At 45.6% G+C, this 19,665-nt stretch overlaps 1 protein-coding gene across 4 annotated transcripts in view; it reads left to right on the forward strand.

Moving 5' to 3' along the window:
* unc5a (unc-5 netrin receptor A) overlaps positions 1-19,654 on the forward strand; it is a 116,392-nt gene extending 96,738 nt beyond the window's left edge. For all 4 annotated transcript variants that reach the window (XM_040173809.2, XM_040173807.2, XM_040173808.2 and 1 more), the window contains 7 exons: positions 1,959-2,046; positions 2,457-2,625; positions 4,627-4,860; positions 12,309-12,458; positions 14,139-14,303; positions 14,433-14,611; positions 16,611-19,654. In XM_040173809.2, the coding sequence (XP_040029743.2) occupies positions 1,959-2,046; positions 2,457-2,625; positions 4,627-4,860; positions 12,309-12,458; positions 14,139-14,303; positions 14,433-14,611; positions 16,611-16,776 (1,151 nt within the window). In that variant the 3' untranslated portion in view covers positions 16,777-19,654. The remainder of the gene's footprint in view (positions 1-1,958; positions 2,047-2,456; positions 2,626-4,626; positions 4,861-12,308; positions 12,459-14,138; positions 14,304-14,432; positions 14,612-16,610) is intronic.
* The last annotated feature ends 11 nt before the right edge of the window (positions 19,655-19,665 follow it).

The following is a 19,665-nucleotide window of genomic DNA, read 5'->3' on the forward strand; positions in this document are numbered from 1 at the left end:
AGTATACTAGGACATTTGAATACCTTTTTTATGACTTTTTTTCAAAAGCTTCTTTTTTTTACATCCTATCAACATACTATGCTATGAACTTTGGCTTAGTATATACCACATATACTATGCCAGTGGTTCCCAAACTTTTCTGCTGAGCCCCCATGATTATAACATTGAAGCCCCCCCAGCCTGAAGGGGTCGTACCTTCTTTGTTTGGAATTAATTGGAATTAAAATGAGCGCTCGTCGAGCACATCAACAGTGCCCTGATAGCCCAGAGAGGACACAACATCATTTCTGTGCAAACAACAAGTACAAACATCATATTTCCCCACATTTAATAGCAGGATCATATTCTCTTTTTAATCTGATTAGGTTCACGTGATCAGGCTGGTGGGTTTCCAAGCGTCTTCTTAAATAAGTGGGCTTCATTGTGTCTGCCGCCAGTATTTTAAGACACCCAACACACTGGGGTCTCTTCTCTTCTTGGCCGACCGTAGTGCTCGTAAAGCTCAGGGACGGATTCACCTCGTTATATTTTCGCACCTTTTTTTGTGCCGTTGTTGTAGTGGTCGCGTTGCCTATTCCACCTGGAACAGCTGGAATAGGAAAAAGCAAGGCCTTTAACTTTTAACGCAATCAGGAATCTTAAGGCCTTTATAGTGCTTAAGATTCACGATTGAGTTAAATGTTTTGTCAGTAACCTACATTTACATACAGCAGCATGAAAAGTCAAAAGGTTCTGTACAGTGATGATGAGATGAATTACTATGAGATAAGGAGTGTCTGCTAAACACACAGTACTCTGAACGGCTCCTGTCATAAACCTTGAACAAATTATTTTAACTAGGCCCGCCACCTTTAACGGAGCTGGTTTAAATTGTACCTGATGTCCACAAGTGTCATTTGCGTACTGCATGCATAGGCCGAGCAATAGAGATTATGCATTAAAGATTAGTCTGATGAAAGATATAATAAGCCCGATATCATTAGTCCCCTGTTTTGCTTCCTGTCGTCGCATTAGCTGAGAATGGCGCTTACGTACTTATACTGGAAGAGTGTTTTCGCCTGCCTCATTGTAGGCTGTCCAGCTTAGCCTATGACAGTGCCAGTAAGCAAGTATCTTGAGGGAGAAAAGGTCTTTTCTTCTTGTGTTTTTCTTGCCATCACTTTTCTCTCTCTCTCTCTCTCTCTCTCTCTCTCTCTTTTCTCCATCTCCCTTTCTGTCTTACAGATATTTTATGCATGGATTACATCAAAGCCGTGTAGGCTGTACCACGCATTGGCACCAATCTCCTCATTGGGACACAGAGAAAACAAAAAATTAGAACTTGCATCCACTCGGAAGAGATAGGCCGTCCTTTAAGCACAGTTTCAGAGCAGACACACATGTAAGACAGTTTATCGGTTTAAGGCACCTTCGCCTTATTCAAACAGATGAGTTTCCTTTGGTAAACAGACCTGGTTTAGAGTGTTAAGATTGTCACATAATCATTTGGAATGGGATTCTTGGGGGAGGATTTTGGCAGGAGAATCACAACACTAATGCCACCACATTGAAACTACCTCAATAGCTCGCTCTATTCTCTAAGGTTCATTCCCACACTCTTCTGGGGAAGTGTAATTTTGCTTGAGTAGTCTGTTCCATGGTCTCAATTATCTACTTGGTGGCAGACGGAGGACATTTAAACTTGCAATGTGGTGTGTGCTTTTGTCTGGGCTAATTATTGACCGTGGGGACGTGTGCAGCCTTGGCTGCCGGTGCACAGATCCACTGTACTGTACCTGACGCAGGCTGCCTCTGACCTTCAGAATCGATTTGTTTTGTTTTTGCAGCCGTACAGTTCTGTTGAGTGCGCTGGCTTTCTCTTGTGAAATGACAAAAGTGTTGTTCAGTCAGAACAAATGAGCCTGTCCCCCCTCCTCTTCCTCATCCCCGCTCTCTCCTTTTGTTGTTATTTGCATTAGGAATCAGCCTGCTCATTCCTCCCGAGGCCATCCCCAGAGGAAAGATCTATGAGATTTATCTCACTGTTCAGAGGAAGGAAGATTTAAGGTGGGTCTCTTTAACACTGCCTGACTGGCAGTCTTCCCTGGATGCCACTAGGCTGTTTGTTTTGATGCGCTATTGTTCCATTAGGAAAGGCTTTAGAGTCTGTGCCAGTACCGAGAGATGTAAATACAATTTTAAGTTAAATGCACAGTTTCAGGAACGCTGTTTATCTGGCTCGCTACATTCAAGTCTCTGAAGGCGCAGTCATCATAGCCTACTTTGATAGGGGTATTATTCAGTCATCACAACTATGCCCGAACAAGTCGGCGAGTTCAGCAGCGGGATTTCATTGTTCTCTGTTAACAGCTGCTGGATCATTTGCAGAGGGGGGGGTCAGAAAGTTCTCACAAATAACGTAATCACTAAAGGCACTTTATCCTGGTCCATCTTCCTCCCCTCTCTCCCTGTTGTAGGTTACCCCTGGCCGGCTGCCAGACCCTGCTCAGCCCCGTTGTGAGTTGCGGCCCTCCCGGGGTGGTCCTGAGCCGGCCAGTTATTCTCAGCATGGACCACTGCTCCGACGCGTGCCTCGATAACTGGGCCATCCGCCTCAAGAAGCAGAACTACGAGGGCACTTGGGAGGTGAGACGGCACTATAACTTCACCGATCCTCCAGAAGGATAAAGTTGCCACCCACTGAATTTGTAAAGTCTTACTGAACACACAGAGAGCTTTCCTTGAAAAAGTACAAACCGGCTCCGCGGTGATTTGAAACTGGCACTGGAAAGCACTCAATGCTGTATGGCAGAGGCAGTTCTGGCCCAACGGTCATCTGGCCTCCATAGAGTTTAAATGATATTGTCCATCAGGTATTTTCTCATTGGGCTGGGGAAAAAAAGCCGGTAAAGTCCTTCCAGCTCAAGAGTTGCTAGGCAACATATTTCCCATAACAGAAATTCTCTAAGCAAATGACTGATCCTCGAAGTACTCTCCTGAGTGCTCCTTGGCCATTTTTGACCGCTGCTTCCAATTACCGAGTTCCCTTCCCTTTTTTCTATCCATGAAATTTGAAAGTAACCAGAACCGCCAGACTGCAACAGGATCGAGTTGGGGGAAAACGTTTGGTGTACAAACACACACCCTTGCAAACAAGTGCGGTTTGAGGCAGCATGCACACGTCTTCACAATCCAGAGGGATTGGAAAGGGTGCTGCCGGGCTACAGGGCGTTAGTAGGTCTTCTTTGATGTTCGATATTGTGCATAAATTATTCAGCCTCCCCGTGTGTGTGTCAGCGGTGGGGTGTCTGTGGGATGGATCGGCCTGTCTGAGGCAGAGGTTAGACCAGCACTTTTAATCATCGGCCGGACCAAATATAGCCCCACGGCCTGGCTGCGCGTCCAGCGAAGGAAAAAAGTGCCAGGTGGACGAGAGAATCAGAGTGGAAGCAACCGCAGCGAGCGCGGAGGGGAGGAAACTGAAAGAAATGAGGCAAAGAGGAAAAGAGATGGGGAGAATGGACGTGCAGAAGCGGAGGGAGTTGTAGGAATAAATTGCTCGTGGAGTGAGCGCTCAGTGGTGTAATCGAGCCCCCTCATTCTCTATTCCACCTCGGAGAAATAAATATTAAGATGATGAAAAAGTGAGACTTCATTGTGGTTGCATAGGCAATGAATTGTGTCAATACTAATGTTATTGATGTGGATTGTGTCTCATTGAATCGATCCTGGAGGAGCTCGCTGGGCTTTTGGCAGGCAAAATGCTCTCTTCAGCTTGATTGGGTAATGAGAGGAGTCAGTCAAATGGCATGATGGGATTTTAGAAAGAATATTGTCACCTTGTATCAAATTAGCCCAGAGAGCAGTGGGATTATCTCTCAAAACTGTCCCATACTGTGATGGGATGCAATATTTTCGTACGTCTGTAATCTTTATTAGAGATTCAGTTGTGAAACAACCAGTACCAGTACCAGTACCAACTCTACAAAGATGCACGTATTCAAGATGATGCTTTTCTGACATGATTGAATCCATCTGGTTTTTTTCTAATTGGCCAAGAAAAATGCCAATGAATTATTTTGCGGCCATAGTTGTTTTTTCAACATATTTCACCCTCAACAGTGATGTTTTTCCAATAAATAGGCAAACGGATTCCAATCTCAAAGACTGAAGGAAATTCCAGAAATCCCAACAATCCGATATTTACTGCACCTCCCCATTTCTTTTTCTTTCTCCGGCACCATGTGTTCTTGCCAGTAATCTATGTGAGTCTCCTTTCATGTCAATTGAGTACCTCGTTCATGCATTATTAAGTGAATTGATGGTGTTCTATAGGATTTGTGGGTTTCTTTGTGTCGGTATGGAGTAAGAGTACCACGGCGAAAAGGGAATTTGAAACAAGAACAAAGTATTCATATTGTTTTTTTTACACTTATGTAACCTTACCTTTTAACTTTGTCTCACTGCAGAAGCGACACAGTCTGTGCTTTGATACTGTGCCAAAAGCTTTTCCCAACAAACCCTTTACAAACACAGACTCGCGCATGCAGACATCAGTTACCCAGGCAAACGCATTACCCTTTCCTCCTACGTAAATTGGGTGCTTGACCTTCCAACCACACTCTGGTGTTGTTTTTCCTCCTCCAGGACGTCCTGCTGATGGGCGAGGAGCTGGTGTCGGAGCCCTATTATTGCCAGCTCGAGGCTGAGACGTGCCGGCTTTTCTCGGAGCAGCTGGGCACCCTCGCCCTGGTGGGAGAGTCCCTGCACATGGGTGCCGCCAAGCGCCTCAGACTGGTGCTCTTCTCCGACGCGTACTGCTCCACGCTGGAGTACAACATCAGGGTCTACTGCATGGATGACACACAAGACGTTTTCAAGGTAAATTGTGAAATCCCTCTGTTATTCGGTTGTGCTGGAGTATCTCAGCCTGAGATTGCACGAGGCAGCTGAGTGATAGACCATTATGTGTAATAGCATTGCCTGTCACATCGGAAGGTTAGTAGAAAACGGCGCCGGCATGTAGGAGTTAGGCGTTGCCATGGCAAATTGAACAATATTGCAAGCCTGATTAAACCATGTGGCAGTTCAAGAGTGTGTGATTTGTGGTGCTGTTGTTCCCCCACTATTGAAACAATGACATTTGTCTTAAGTTAATCGTGGTACGCAGTACAACCTCTTTGCCTGTTCTTGTGTGCCTACTGAGATGTAAAATGAGTTGTATTAAAGATCCAGGGCATTAATAAAGCAGCAAAAAACAATTTCCTGTGTAGCAATATAGTGGAGTTATACCCATCAGTCTACCTGAGCAGAGAAGGAAGTCACTCTTCCTTTGCATGTGTTGTTGCTTAAGCTTCACCTTGCTTTTTTCAGGCATGCCGGATGCTTATGTCGGTAAGCGGCCGGCTGGTCGGCTAACAGCCGCCACTCCACTACTCTCGTGCCGACCGCCAGTAGCGCGGTGGGTTTGTGGCACCTGGCCTCTGGTAAACACTGTTATCTCGCCCAACGCTTCCGCCGTAGTTAGCCCTGTCAGCACTCTTACTACAGTTTGCCTTGATGAGAGCCAATCCAAACGCTCCAAATTTCAGATCTTAAACCTTTACATTTCTTTGGTGCCTTTAGTGTCTCTGCTCGGCTGCTATGGGCCGAGAAGCTTCCCGTCACTTTGTGCAACAGCATATTTCTCCTTTTTGCTCTCCACATGGACGCAGTATAATCAAGCACTAATGCCTTCCTCCCTCCCCCAAGGACTTCCTCTGAGTAGCCTGTTAAGATTTAATTTGCATGGTTAATTAGTAAATTAAAAGGAGAGCCTCCCCCAATCCTTCCCAGCAACCCCTGTGCTCTTGTTTCTTTCTCTTCACGCCGCTCTCCGTGCAGTTCCAGCCACAAGAGCCACTTTCCACTCCAGTCCACTTTTGGCAGCTGTAATGGCCGACCTCCTCGTGCAGAGGTTTCCTACCGGCACCGACTGTGGTTGGCTGTGGGACGTAAACAATGGAGGGCATTGGAGACTCCAGCGGAAATTAGCGCTCGCACACTCAGGAGGATGAAAACTGTGCAGCGGTGTGAGAGTCACCTAAACCTCTCTGGCTCACATCTGTCTTTTTGTGGCTTAAGTGTGCCCCCGCTGCTGTCTCTCTGTTCCTGACTCAGTTCACTCAGAGATATTGCCGGCTGACATGTTGTGTTCTAATGTTCAAATTATTTTTTTTAAATATAGCATTCAGGAGTCAAACCCTGTAAAGCTGACGCAGCTCGTATGCAGCTTCGTATGCAGACAGAAATCCGGCCTTTCCGTTTACTTGCCGTCAAACGAGTTGTATTGATGAGTTGTCGTCATGTGTTGAGATCATCGCGTGACCCTGTGATGTTTTGCTGCAGTCTGGCTGCTCAAACGACCGCGCACGTCCCGCGTCGGATGCAGGGGTAGGATTGGTGGACAGAAACTTGTCCTCTCTTTCTCTCTCCCTCTGTGTCTCACCCCCCCAGATAGCTCTTCTCCTGCTTTTCCCCCCATCTCTCAGCCAGGAAAAGGACATCTGAGCTTGTTGACTCCCGCACTTGTGCTGCCGTACTCTGCGGCTCCCCCGACGGCCTTGAGTGCATTAGCTCCCCGTCTCTCACACAACCTGGACCTGTGGTAAGCCACAGCGTCTCCAGGGTTTTGTAGTTTTTAGTGAGTGATTTAAAATGTGGCCCACACTCTTTACTAATCTCAACTTCACACTGCTCTTGGTGCTATTACAGAGGGAGCAGTTCATTTAGCAAGTACATTAACCACTTTGAGTGGAGATTAAACTTCCCTGGAGAGGTTCTGCATAATCACTAATCACTAACTTTAAAATGCACCATTTATGATTAGACTTTCACTATGGCTAACATTAAGAGTTAATTGTAGTGTGCAACAGCGGTGGTGTAGCAGTAGGTGGTACAGTCGAGTGTTTTTTCTTTTTTTTACAGTGGAGTGAATCCAATTGATGGACAGTACACCTTCAGCACATGTGAATTTTATGACAGCGTTTGCTGCCTGCTTCTCTTTTTTCAGAGAAAAGACTGTCCATGCATGAAACAGACTTTGCTTTGGATGGGAGATAAAAACTGAACAGAAAAGACATTTCTTTGCCTTTTCTGTTGGATGTTCAGTGGCAGGGATAACTGTAGAAACCAAAGGGGATACTCAGGGCTTCCGGCTGGATGGCTGTCAGTCTTCGCTGAAAAGCCTCCATAAGCGGCAATGACACGTACGCACACCCACAAACATGTGGACACAAGCATGCACTCCACACTTATGCATGCTGTACCATGCAATCTCTTATCTCCCAATTACAGCAGATTAAAACCAATGTTATCGCCTTTGATCCTAAGTGTGTGGAGGCTCTGGGGAAACAGTGACATTTCCGTCTGATGCTTGCCGTATGTTAGCAGGGCTCTGCCGGGACCAATTAAGTTAATATTTAATGTGTGTCCCACTCTTGTCGGGCCCAGCCAAGGCTGGCGCAGCAGCAGAGGAGACACAGTCTGCGTTTGGTAGCACTCTGACTGTGCACTCGGTTGTTTCTAGCTGGACTTGTGGGAGAGCTTCACTGATGTTCTGCCATCACACAACTGATTGAAACACCTGCAGTGAACCGAGGCTCCGAATTCAGAGACAAACCAGCATCCGCTGGAACGCTGCCAACCAAGGTGTCTTGTGTGCGATCGGGATGTGGTGCAGCTACATTTTTTATTACTTTTTAAAGTAATTTTAATTTTATTGTTATTATTATTATCATTTCAGAATCTGTCAGCTTTTGGTGTCAACAATAAAATACTCAGTATGTTTTACCTATGAGCATAATCCATGCGGACAAGAACGAAAACAAATGTTCTTACGCCTACCAGTCTCTGTTTTGAAAGCCCATTTTTGGTCTACTGTTAAACACATTATTTATAAACCACCCACTTTCAATTTTTGTTTTTTTATCGAGCTTGACGTTCATATTTTCTGTTTTGAGTGCCAAACCTTTTTAGGGATGACAATAAATACCAATTCAGCACATTTCACAATGAAAATCTTGTCTCTTATATATATATTTCTTTGCCCTGTCAGGGGCCCAGTCTCTAAGGACGGACAGGTTGATCCACCATTTTTTTTTTCTACAGACATTCATGTTCCTAAAGGGATTAGACTTGACTAATCTGACTGTTGTGTTCCCCTGACTTTTCCTCTAGTGCCATAAAATAAGTTCTATTTCCAATAGCCTCCGCTTTTCCTTGGTGCTAATTGGCAAATGTTGCTTACACGCCAAACTGTTCTGATTAACTTCATCCCCGTTCAACATTTGCCTGTCGGTGTTCTCATTGTGAGCAATGAGCATATTAGCATTCAGCTCAAACTCTTAAGAACTCTTAGTTCAAGTGACCTGTAGCAGCCATAAAACTTCCCAAATGGTAGAACTATTTCTGTTAGCTCCCTTTTAAGCCACAAGTATTGCATTTCAGACTCCAGAATTTACACTTTCGTCGATGTTCATGTAGTGAGGCAAATACATTATGCTTTGTGACCCTCGGTAATAAAAATCTTTTTTTCTAGTTTTAAATGGGTGTTTAATTGATGTCCAACTGGTTAAACAGTGACTCCTGGAGTCTTTTGTAAAGTGTTTGACCTCAAGCTTTTATTTAATTTGTGTATAAAAGGGCTCATAAACGGTTTATGTGCTACCTCCGCGATGACGTTTTTTTCCCTTAACTCCTGAGCAGAATCATTTTGTCTATCAGATGAGAGAGAACCGGCAAGAACAGACTGTAATACAAACACTTTTTCTGATCTCTCCATCAGAAAAGTTACTGGCAATGAATTCTAGGCAAAAAAAACAAGCAACAGCATAGCCCAGTAATTGCTGGCATTAAGTTAAACAAGACAGTAAGCTTTATCATTGAGCCCAGCAGAGAAATTGCTTCCATATTATATTTCTGTGTTCCTGTGTGCTGTTTTCCTCCCGTCCTGCTCTGTGATTTATCAAGCAGAATGTGCATCTTCTCCCTAGCAAATGCTGTACCCATTTATAACCCAGCAGACAAGTCCCTTCTATTTGTAGTTATTAATCAGAGTTGACTGTAGCGGGCACGGCCACTGGAGCTCAGACTGATAGACTCTCAGTCAGAGAGGAAAAGCCTGTCACATCCTGCTGACAAATACACAGATTTATGGAGCCCACATAGCCAGGCTACTCTCTATAAACAAATGCATTTTCCTGAAAAGAGCATCTTCGAAAATGGATCGTCGCAGCGAATGCACATTTTTTAACACATGGGGCTATAACAACAGGAGTTAAGGGGTGAGGCAGAGTTTGTGAGGATATTAAAGGCTTCGTATCTCTCTTACGTTTCAGATGACATGAATAATTAGCTGATCAAACGCAAGTTATGAATCCCCATCAGAGCTAGTTAAGTTAATCGGTTCATTACAGCCCGATCCAGAACAATAGATGACCACGTGTAGTAGCCTGACCTTGCAGTTAGGGAAGCAGCTTTGAACCAGCCCAGTTCTTTTTATATACTTATAATCAGGCCAAAAAACACTTTGATTTCTTGCATCCAGATGACCGGCTGTTTTTGTTGCGAGGGAGCATTTGGTGCAGCCACTAACCTCTTTCTGTCAGCACCAGCCCGAAGAGATTAGCTCTCTGAGTGTCTCTTGTTCCCCGGCGGAGCCAAGCCCCAGTCCATCACAGTCCCAGCTCTGGTCCAGGCCAAGAGGATGAAGGGATGGGAGAGGAGCGGTTTGGGAGACGAGTGAGGGTGGGAAGGCGGTTGAAGTCTTAGAAAAACTGTGGCCATGATTGCAGTAATCCTGTTATCTCTCCTACTAAAGCTGGCCACTCTAGTGACCTGGAGACACAAATGTTAAGCTGCCTCTGTCTCTCTTCTCTCCAGCTCCTACTCTTTTCACTCCTTCGTGCTCCATCTCGCTCTCTTTAGCCGGCCTCATTGAATGTCAGGGGGTGGTCTTAAATTCACAGTCTTCACACACACCACAGGCTATCTTGAATTCCGTCAGAACAAAAGGCTTTTTTTTTCTCATGCAGTACTTGAACTTCTCGCCCATCTCATGCATCTGAATGTTTCCACAGTTGTACAGGGTCAGGGTGTCCAAAGAGAAAGGACTACTTCTTATCTCCACTAACTGGAAAAACAATTTAGCTCAGTTGATGATTATTATGTGATTTGATAAACTAATTCAAAGCCTTGCATTGTTTTCCCCCAGAAAGAGTAAATAATATGGTCAAATTTAGCTTCTCATCTATTAGCTGGCTCACACTGTCATTTGTTAACAGGATAATGGGGCGTAAAGAGGGCCATTATTCTCTCAGTCCAGAACATATGCTGAAACCCTGCACAAAAACACACTCACACACACGCTGAGGCTCTTTGGCACGCATAAACAATATGCACGCGAGACAGTGTCATTTGAGAGGAGGACATGTCCACACTTTAAAGGAGGAAGCGTCATCCCGTGTTCTATTTTATTTCCCTCACTAGGCTCAGTGTCCCTGTCGGGTAGCCGTAGTGCTGCACCCTGGACCCGGTTTGATTGTAATCCTTCTGTGTCAGCCTTGAACTTGACAAACTGCTGGGCAGGCGAGTTAGTATTCATTCTAGTCGCTATCTGTTGATAAGATAATTGGCATTCTGCCCACTTTCTCTTGTTAGCAGGCCCAGAGATCAGCTGCTTCGGGTCAAGACCCGATAGAAAGTCCACCAGCCCCAATTTCCAAAGCTAATCGGCCCCAACAAATAATTGTCCTTAAGAACTGTGTTAAATGAACCTCTCTTGAAGCCCTCATAATGTGGCTTTTGTCTGCCTGAGAGATATAATGGAACAGGGCTTTTAATTCTATGGAGAACTCTGCGCCCTCTGTTATTAACTCATTAGAGCTCAAAGCTTTGATTCAGAGCCACAGTCTGACCTTCCCACTCTGAGTGTGGGTGACAGCACAAGGCTCTGGCATTGCGGCACAGTTAAGAGAGATTATGGTCTTATTATTATCTTTAAGGTGCCCGGGCATCTGGTTGGAAGGAGTAAACCTACATGCAGCCACAAAGATGGACAATCACAAGGGGGATAATATTTGTGGAAATTAGCGATGGGCTGAGCAAACATGGAAATTAAATACAGAAATGTGCTTATTCAGTGATGCGGAGAGAGCACATGAAAAAAAATAAAAACAGTTAGAGATTCCAAATGGGTAATTAACAGCTTCCTTTCCATCACAATTGGAATCAGATGCTCATTCCTGGGAAAGAAGGCAGCATTGTGCAGATTGTGGATTCTCCAACCTAATGAGGTGCCTTTGCTGAAATCAAACCATGGGCATCCATGCTGGCATGTAACGCTGGTGTTCATATGGCTGCTATCTACATCTATCTACAACCCTCTTGGAGTCCTTGTCTTTGAGATATGTCTCATGGAGTCCAAGGCGCAATCCTGGCCGCCTGTTTTCCTTCGGCTGCCATCTTTTTTCCCTCCTCAGACCGATTAAAAGAACATATCTTGTTTCTCAGGTCTTTTCACACTTCTAATTTCAGAGGTCTGTTTTTCCTCTGTGGCAATATGCTCCTCTGATCGGAGGTGGCACATGTGAACGCCATCCAAAGTGTTAGTCTTAAAGACTTGTTCGGCACAAAAATGAATTGATAGATCAGAGGGAGATGCAGCGGACATTATCATCCCATTCCAGATGGTCATTTGGATGGCAACAAATGGTCGACTGAGCAAGTCCCACAGAGATTAAAATATTAAGCAAGCATTTACAAATCTCTCCTGGCACAAAAACAAAAATGAAATTAAGGCGATTCGCCATGCGAGAACAATGAGCAGTTGACTAATGGCTCGTTCACTGCCTTCATCACAGCCCAGGTAGCTCGTAGGCCAGGGTGGGCTGCGGTATTTGCATGCTAATGCAGTTGCTGGAAGCTGGGCGCGCACACTGAGGCAGGGAATCAACCTTGTGGTGACATTAAAGTGCTGTGGAGACGAGGAGCACCAGCCCGCTGTGGCTGCATGCGGGGACACTATCTTCCAGTCCTACGATGTACCGTCCCCCCGCTTTAAACCGGTGCTGCGTATGTCAGAGAGAGAGAGAGAGACTGCATGTGTTCCTACCATTGCCTATTCCTTGTGTGTGTGTGTGTGTGTGTGTGTGTGTGTACTACTACTTGTTTTGAGTGGTGTACCATTAAAAAAATATTCATAGATTGTTTTGCACATTCTCACTTACCTCTGTGACTGAAAGGTAAATGTGTTCCCCCCCCCCCCCCACCCCACCGACCCCTTTCATCAGGAGGTGATGCAGATGGAGCGGCAGCTCGGGGGTCGGCTGATTGACGAGCCTCACGTCCTGCTTTTTAAAGACAGCTACCACAACCTGCGCCTGTCCATCCACGACATGCCCCAGGCACACTGGAGGAGCAAGCTGCTAGCTGGCTACCAGGTGTGTTGGGGGGATTGAGAGGGGGGGGGGCGGCATGGGCAGGGAGTCATTCCGGATCAGAGCCGGAGCACGGGGAGATGAAATGGAAAGTGCCTGGCTGAATCTGTCAAATTTGCCTTTCAGCTGTTGTAGTGCTTTCTAATGTGTTTGTTTGTGTACTCAATCGAAATCCGTGTTGTCTGGAGGTATTTAAAATTAGCCAGCCAGAGAAATTAAAGAAGGATGGAGTATGTGTCAGCGAAAGTTCTTCAGAAACAGCTTGCTAATGAGGGTCTCTCTAGACAGTTGTTTTGTTTTCAGTCGGTTCCGAGCTTTAATACGTTTTGCTTTGGCTTCAGTAGATCACTTTAAAGATTCTCACCAAGGAGTGTTTTTCAGCCCGTTACCACGGCGCTCCTCTGTCCAATGACCTTTCCCTTCTCGGCACTGTGTGCAACTTAAGTCATTTGTTGGCGTCGGGGGAACCTCTTGGATGCGCGTGCAAAGAGCATGCGTGTTCCTGCAGGGGGGGGGGGGGTTAGGCGTAGCCGCGTGCATAATGGCGCTGGGCTGTGTGCACTAACCCGGAGCTGCAAGCTGATTGATTATCCTAGTAGTCGACTCATAGAAAAACATAGAGGAGCGCTCTATGTAAATATTTCAACTTCCCGACCGGACGCTCGGAACCCCTCTCCGCCGCCTCACCAGCCCGGCGGCAGCATGACACATGGGGGGGCTGTTCAAAGAAGTAGAAAGCGCTCCGGCTGTAACTATACAAGCACGGAGCACCAGGTCCCCGTAGAGAACACACGGCCGCGCCAAGCAAGCTGCGGCAGCCACAATGCACCCGGAACAGAGGCTTATTCCTCTGGACTGTGCCTGTTCATTTGGAAGTGCTATTCCCCTCTCAGCAGTGCGGTCAGAAAAAGGCCTTTATTCTCCCCCCGGGCCCCCGCAGTGACTTTTGTCCCTTCCAGCCAGCTGCCTCAGTCACTGGTCTGCCTGGGTAACAGTGCCCCCGTTTGGTTGGCAGCAGAGCCTGCCGCTCCGCTCCCAGAACGAGTTCTCCTCAGCTGTTGAAGTGAGGAGTTAGTGTGCCCTGTTTTTTTTTAGGGGAGGGGCGCGGGGGGGGGGGGTTCGCCGGGGGTTACCGCATGGCTTCTCCCGCGATATGCAAATGAGTGAGGAATATGGAGCAAGGGAGAGAATAGAGTAGATACTGTCAGACCTCAATATATTCTGGCAAACACTCCCAGGTAGACAGAAGCTGGTGCTGCTCAGTGATACGACTCAATGCTATTACGCATGCATATGCAGAGCTGTCACATGATTAGTAGAGATGTGATGCTTCAGCTTGGAAACAGAATCGTGTTTAACTGAATTACTGAAAAATAATGGATAGAAAATGTTTCTTATGCCAGGAATAAAAATATCTGTATTTGCTCTGAAATCAGGTCAGATAGATATTAACTCAATCCCTCCATAAGAGCCCCATATTCCGCTTTAAGTTTCCTGGCTATTGTCAGTCTGCTGCCTCAGCTTTATTTAGCCCCTTTCTAACGATGACAGCTTATGTCGGGGTAATTAATGATGATCTCAGTGTATTCTAAGCAGGCGGCCCTGTTTTTGCGTGTTTCAGGCTGGCAGTTCTAACGGTGCCGCTGCGTTGCCGTTTGTTTGTGCCGCGTGTTCTTTCTGCAGGAGATCCCCTTCTACCACATCTGGAACGGTTCCCAGCGGTACCTGCACTGCACGTTCACTCTGGAGCGGCTCAGCCTCAGCACCTGCGAGCTCACCTGCCAGCTGTGCGTGTGGCAGGTGGAAGGAGAGGGACAGAGCTTTAGCCTCGACTTTAACATCGCCAAGGTAACGCTCGCCATTAGAATTCCCCTTTTAGAACCAGGAATTGATTGCACGGCCGGGACTTTCCAGCACCCTCATTAGTCATGTAGGATTGGCTCTTATACCGTGTGTTGCGTATGTGGCTTCCGCCAGGACACCCGAGCCGTGGACTCTGAGTTTCTGTTGATGGACAGTACCGCTGCCGCTCTGGCAGGGCCCAGTGCCTTTCAGATCCCGTACCTCATCAGGCAGAAGATATGCAGCAGCCTGGACGCCCCCTGTCCCAACGGAGCCGACTGGAGAATGCTAGCGCAAAGACTCAAACTAGAGAGGTAAATGCCCAACAGGACGCAAGCGTAACGGCTCATCTGATCTGGCTCATCAATACAGTACATGAAGGCTCCTAAGAAACGCAGCAGAGCCTCGTTTATTTAAACCCCTGGAGAATCGAGGTGGCACAGCAGTAGATGTGTATCATCAACACACGACACACAGCTTGTTGAAAATGATGAACATAGTAACGCGTTACGATGGAACTCCACTGGAAACACAGCAGTCAAATGTTTCCCCCTGAAGTTCACGTAAACAAAGTTCTGCCCTAGCAGGCTAATCCTCATTTGACACCGCTAACGTTATAGGATTAATGTAGACTTGATGGATACAGCTATCATTTCTGTGAGAAAACACGACCCTCTCCTTCTTTTCCCCCCCTCAGGAACAGGTAAGCAGCTTAAAGTCTGCAGCTAAACTTGCACCTGCTCCATTCTGCTTAACCGTTATAATTGGAAAGGTAGGGAGCAAGCTGCCCATCAGCGGCGAAAAAAAAAAAAGATTGGATAGGTTTGGATCTGTGCCGACCGCAATTCGTTCCCGCAGTAACTGTAGTTCATCACAGGCGTACCTGTAACACCGGAGAGCCAGACATTGATCTCTTATCCTCCACCAATTTAATTTCTGCCCCGTACACTTAATTTGTCCGATCAACTTTATTTACCCCAATTATTCACAAATTGAATTGATGCACTACGGGTTTAATTAGCAATGTTTTACTCAACATAATCAATTCTCATTCTCAAGCCTCGGGAAGGAACAACCGCTCTGCTGTTTGATCTGCCCTTAACAACATGTTTTCCTGAAAAGGCGGCAGCCCCCGCTGGCATTCTATCACGCCGTATTTCTCTGTTTGTTTCTGTGTGCGTAAAGCGTTCAGACCGAGCGGAACGGGACAAATCAATAAAACTTAAAATGCCAAGAACCCTTTTATTTGATCTCTCTCTCTCTCTCTCTCTCTCTCCTAAGACGGAGCAAACGTCTGTGTCTGAGCCACACAAGATAAGCTTGTGTTTCACACGGCGAGGTGCCTAAGCGGGGCTGACACGTCGGACACTAAGCTCTGTCTTTTTTTTTTTATCTGAATAATGACAGAGGTTTGTTCCCAGACACATTTTGTTTTTGACCAACTCTTTGTAGTGTTCTCCCGACGCAGAGGGGGGAAGGCTGCCCGCGCTATAAAATCCAATTGACTCAAAATAGCCGAGTGGCGCTTGTGTACAGCCAAAGCAGCCACATGTTTATGACCATCACAGAATGCTTCGCTGGGCAAACAGGCGACACGAGAAAGTAATGGACTCTGTCTGACCTTTCTCAAGGTAAAAAGGGTGTTTTTTGGGGGCTTCTGGTCTCACAACACAATCCCCCTTTGTGCCATTGGTTTACGCTCTTTTTTTCTAATGTCATGTGTGCTTTACATAACAGTTAAGGCCCCAGACATTTGGAGAACAGAAAAAGGCCATTAAATCCAACAAGAATCTTCGGGTACCGCAGGGATCAGGTCCCACTCAACATCAAATATACAGCTGGCCGGGGCCACTGCTTTGTTGTCATTGATTGGGTTTGATCGTAAAGGTTCTGCTCCTAAAATGGAAAAGGTCACTTCCGACTTAACTGTGAAAAGTCTATATAGGATTTATTATATGAGATTTAAGGTCGATTTGAACATCAAATAAAGAGGAATGAAGATTATGCTGCTAAGCCCCAAATGAAAATTGCCAGAGATTGTGTTTTGGCCGGCAGCTAGACTGTGTTCTATATCGTTTGTATCTGTTCTCTACTTAGTGCTCCAACGCAGGATGTAACAATAAAACAGTCAAAAGAAGTTGACGTCAAGGGAGTTACAAGAAGCAGAGGCGCTATAAAATACCATCCAGAAAGGTTTCCTAAATAACTCTGGTGGAGAAAATCAGTTTGCTTTGGTACGTGCACGTTGCTTGATTCTAAGATGTCTCATTGGTTCTCCGACGCTCTTTTTTTTTTGTGCTCTTCCCGCCGCAGACACATGAGTTTCTTTGCATCCAAAGCGAGCCCGACCTCTGTGATCCTGGACCTGTGGGAGGCACAGCATTTCCACAGCGGCAACATCAACCAGCTGGCCACGGTCATGGCTGACATTGGCAAACAAGAAGCCATGATATTCCTGGTCTCCGACGGCGAGTGCTAGCCCAGATCGGGGGAGAGTACAGAACACGCGGAGAGACGACACGTCCGCAGCAGCAGGAATCCAAGAGCAGAGCTGCTCCCTCTTGAGAAGATGTAAGGGTTTATGTAGGATTGAACGCCCGTGTCCCAGCAAACCGAGGGAAACTCCTTAGGTGAGAGACCAAATGAGAGGTTGGGTGTGTGGGGAAATGTATTCATGAAACTGCTCTTTATTCTCCATCGAAGTTTGAAGTTAAATCAGTCCACGCCGTCGGTGTATCTCCATACACAACATTAAATTAACGTTTGTATAAGAAGCAACATCCAAACTCAATGCTATCACTGAAGGCCACTATCAGTGAAATCTCAATGAATAATTCTTGAACTTCAATATTTATATAAGTGGATGCGATCACTTCAGGTTAAAGAGAACAGGCGACGGTTGCGGTTGGAAGGTTCGTTGTGACGTTCTCTGAGACACTGAACACGTTCTCCTCAAGGTCATCAGGGTCTGTGAACGCACCGTCCCTGACCCTGTAGGGCCGTATAGGTTCCCCTAACACACACACACACACACAGACAGCTTGTAGCGCATCCTGGACTCGCAGGTTTCAAGTAGATTGTATGTCAGAGCCCCAAGTCTCCTCGGGTTTGTTTTCCAGTCCAGCCGGTATCACTACTGTGAATGTAGCATCTTGACATCTTGATTCTGCGAGACGCTTCACAGCTCCCCCGCTTCTAAATCAATATATGTGGGATTTGGGTTCTTTGAACTTTTTTTTGAGGGAAGAGTGAGTAATACATTGGCTGGTCATATCTCTGAAGCCGTTTCTATTTAAATCCTTTTATTTCTGATTTGTCCAGTTTATTTCTAGTCTTCTTTTAACCTAATTAATCATAGTGGTGGGTTTTTCTCTTTGAAACCACCTCCACTATCATTCCTGCTGCATTCATGAGGACGCTGAATGTCGTCCAAATGTATTCCTCATAAGGACATTTCCAACCCTGGTTACAGTATTTCTGTGGCAGAGGTTGTTGAGCATAGCGGGGCCAAATGATTATCCTACATGAATAATGCAGCTCCTTTTCCCCCGTAGAAGATCTGACAACAAATTCTTCAAATCTTCACCAGATTACTATGAAAGGGTAGTTGTGGGGCTTTTGTTTTTTTGTATCATTCATAGAGCTATGTTGGTGGGAATTCTACATTTGCTGTGTGGCAAACGCTATTTCCACATCAAAGAAAGGCCTTTCTCTCCGAGGAAGTGGAGAGTCCCTCATGGATGATTTCACGCCTCCGCTCACAAACGATGCTTTGAAAGGGTTTTATCTTCCTTCATCATTTCTAGCCAGGATGGCAAAATCTATCCAGCAGATTTATGCAACAAACCATAAACTGCAACTAATCATTTGATTATTATATTTAGCTCATTCACATTAAAGGGAAGCAATGCAACCTTTGATATGGATGTCCTATAAGTGCTGATGGTAAATGTAGTCCTCTGAAGAGAATCCCCCCCCAGCTGTGCTATGTTGACCGGCTGTGCCTACATGTAACAGGATTAATTACACGAGTGCAACTAGTTCTCTAGACAAAATACCAAAATGTCAACGGAGGACATTTTCTTACCACATAGAACAAAAATACAGCCGTACCCCTTGAGTCCATAAGTCAGTTAGTGTAGCCACTCTTCAAACTATCAGTGTGTCTGGTGTGTTTTGGTAGATATAAATCCATGATAACAAATATGACAACAGGCTCGTCGGTGGCACCAGGACATCACGGCCCCGCAGCTACAAAAGCTGGATTGGCACAGTTTTTCCCCGTCGCAGCCACCTCACCGTACGGAGGGAGAACGGATTTTGCGGCTGCTGCCCAGAGACAAAGTGGACCTTAGCCACAACGGTCACGCTGCCGCCAACTCCGATTGATAGACGAGTTTGAGCATCGGCACGTTTTCCCGTTAATTTACGGTTATCTTTGTGTTGTTTTTTTATAAATGGCTTGGTCAGGTCTGGTAACAACAATAAATACACAGATTATCATTTCAAGTCCACAGTTTCAGTAATTGTACCTTGAGAAGGTGTGAGCAATCCCAAATTAGCCATAGTTCTCTCTGCGTCTGCCTCAGGGTTGCATGTGAAGATGTCCGTTAAAGTTGTAAAGAGAGCCCTCCCCATGAAATCCCTCCTTATAGAAACAGCGCGCACCGCCCGTCCCACCAGCTCCTGTGGCTTCAACCTTTAACACTATCTGGAGCCTCTTTCATGATTGTCAGATATTTGGAATGTACATTTGTGTTTCCTTGTAGGGGGAGAAGAGGATGTTTAGAAGAGTTCCTTGTGTTTGTTTGGCGTTTCAGCATCCGTTGGTTCCCTTTCGTCCTATTCAATGCGCCGCCTTTTGATCGAAACATTTTTACAGGTCCCTGTGATTTGATGCGGAGACGCCATTAAATACCTTTTTTTATTAACTTAAAAAAAACAAAAACTGGGATTAAGCCCCTTTAGGACAAAATGGCGATTCCACCTTAAATCAATCTTTTCATGTTGAAATGGATCATCGTCACGTGTAAATACTTTTTCTATCCCAGCCTTGTGCTGTCACTTTGCATACTGTACATGAGCAGAATTGTTAACCAAAGTTTTCTGAATATAATTTTAGGCCACTTCATACTCATATTGTATCCATTGACTATTGTTTTCCTTGCGGGTAGTATAGAATAAGTCGGAGTTGAGTCTCTTCGAAACTGAGGACTTGGAAGTCCAAATCATTTCATCAGATTTCCTCGCTTTTGTCTTTGATGCAAGTTAACGCTGTTCGTTCAAGCAGTAAATATGTGTCCGTTTATCACTTTGTAAAGAAATGTAAATTATATTTTAATATGAAGCCAAAAAAAAAAAAAGACAC

The sequence above is a fragment of the Gasterosteus aculeatus genome, chromosome 4 (assembly GCF_964276395.1).
Source record: "Gasterosteus aculeatus chromosome 4, fGasAcu3.hap1.1, whole genome shotgun sequence".
Taxonomy (NCBI): Eukaryota; Metazoa; Chordata; class Actinopteri; order Perciformes; family Gasterosteidae; genus Gasterosteus; species Gasterosteus aculeatus.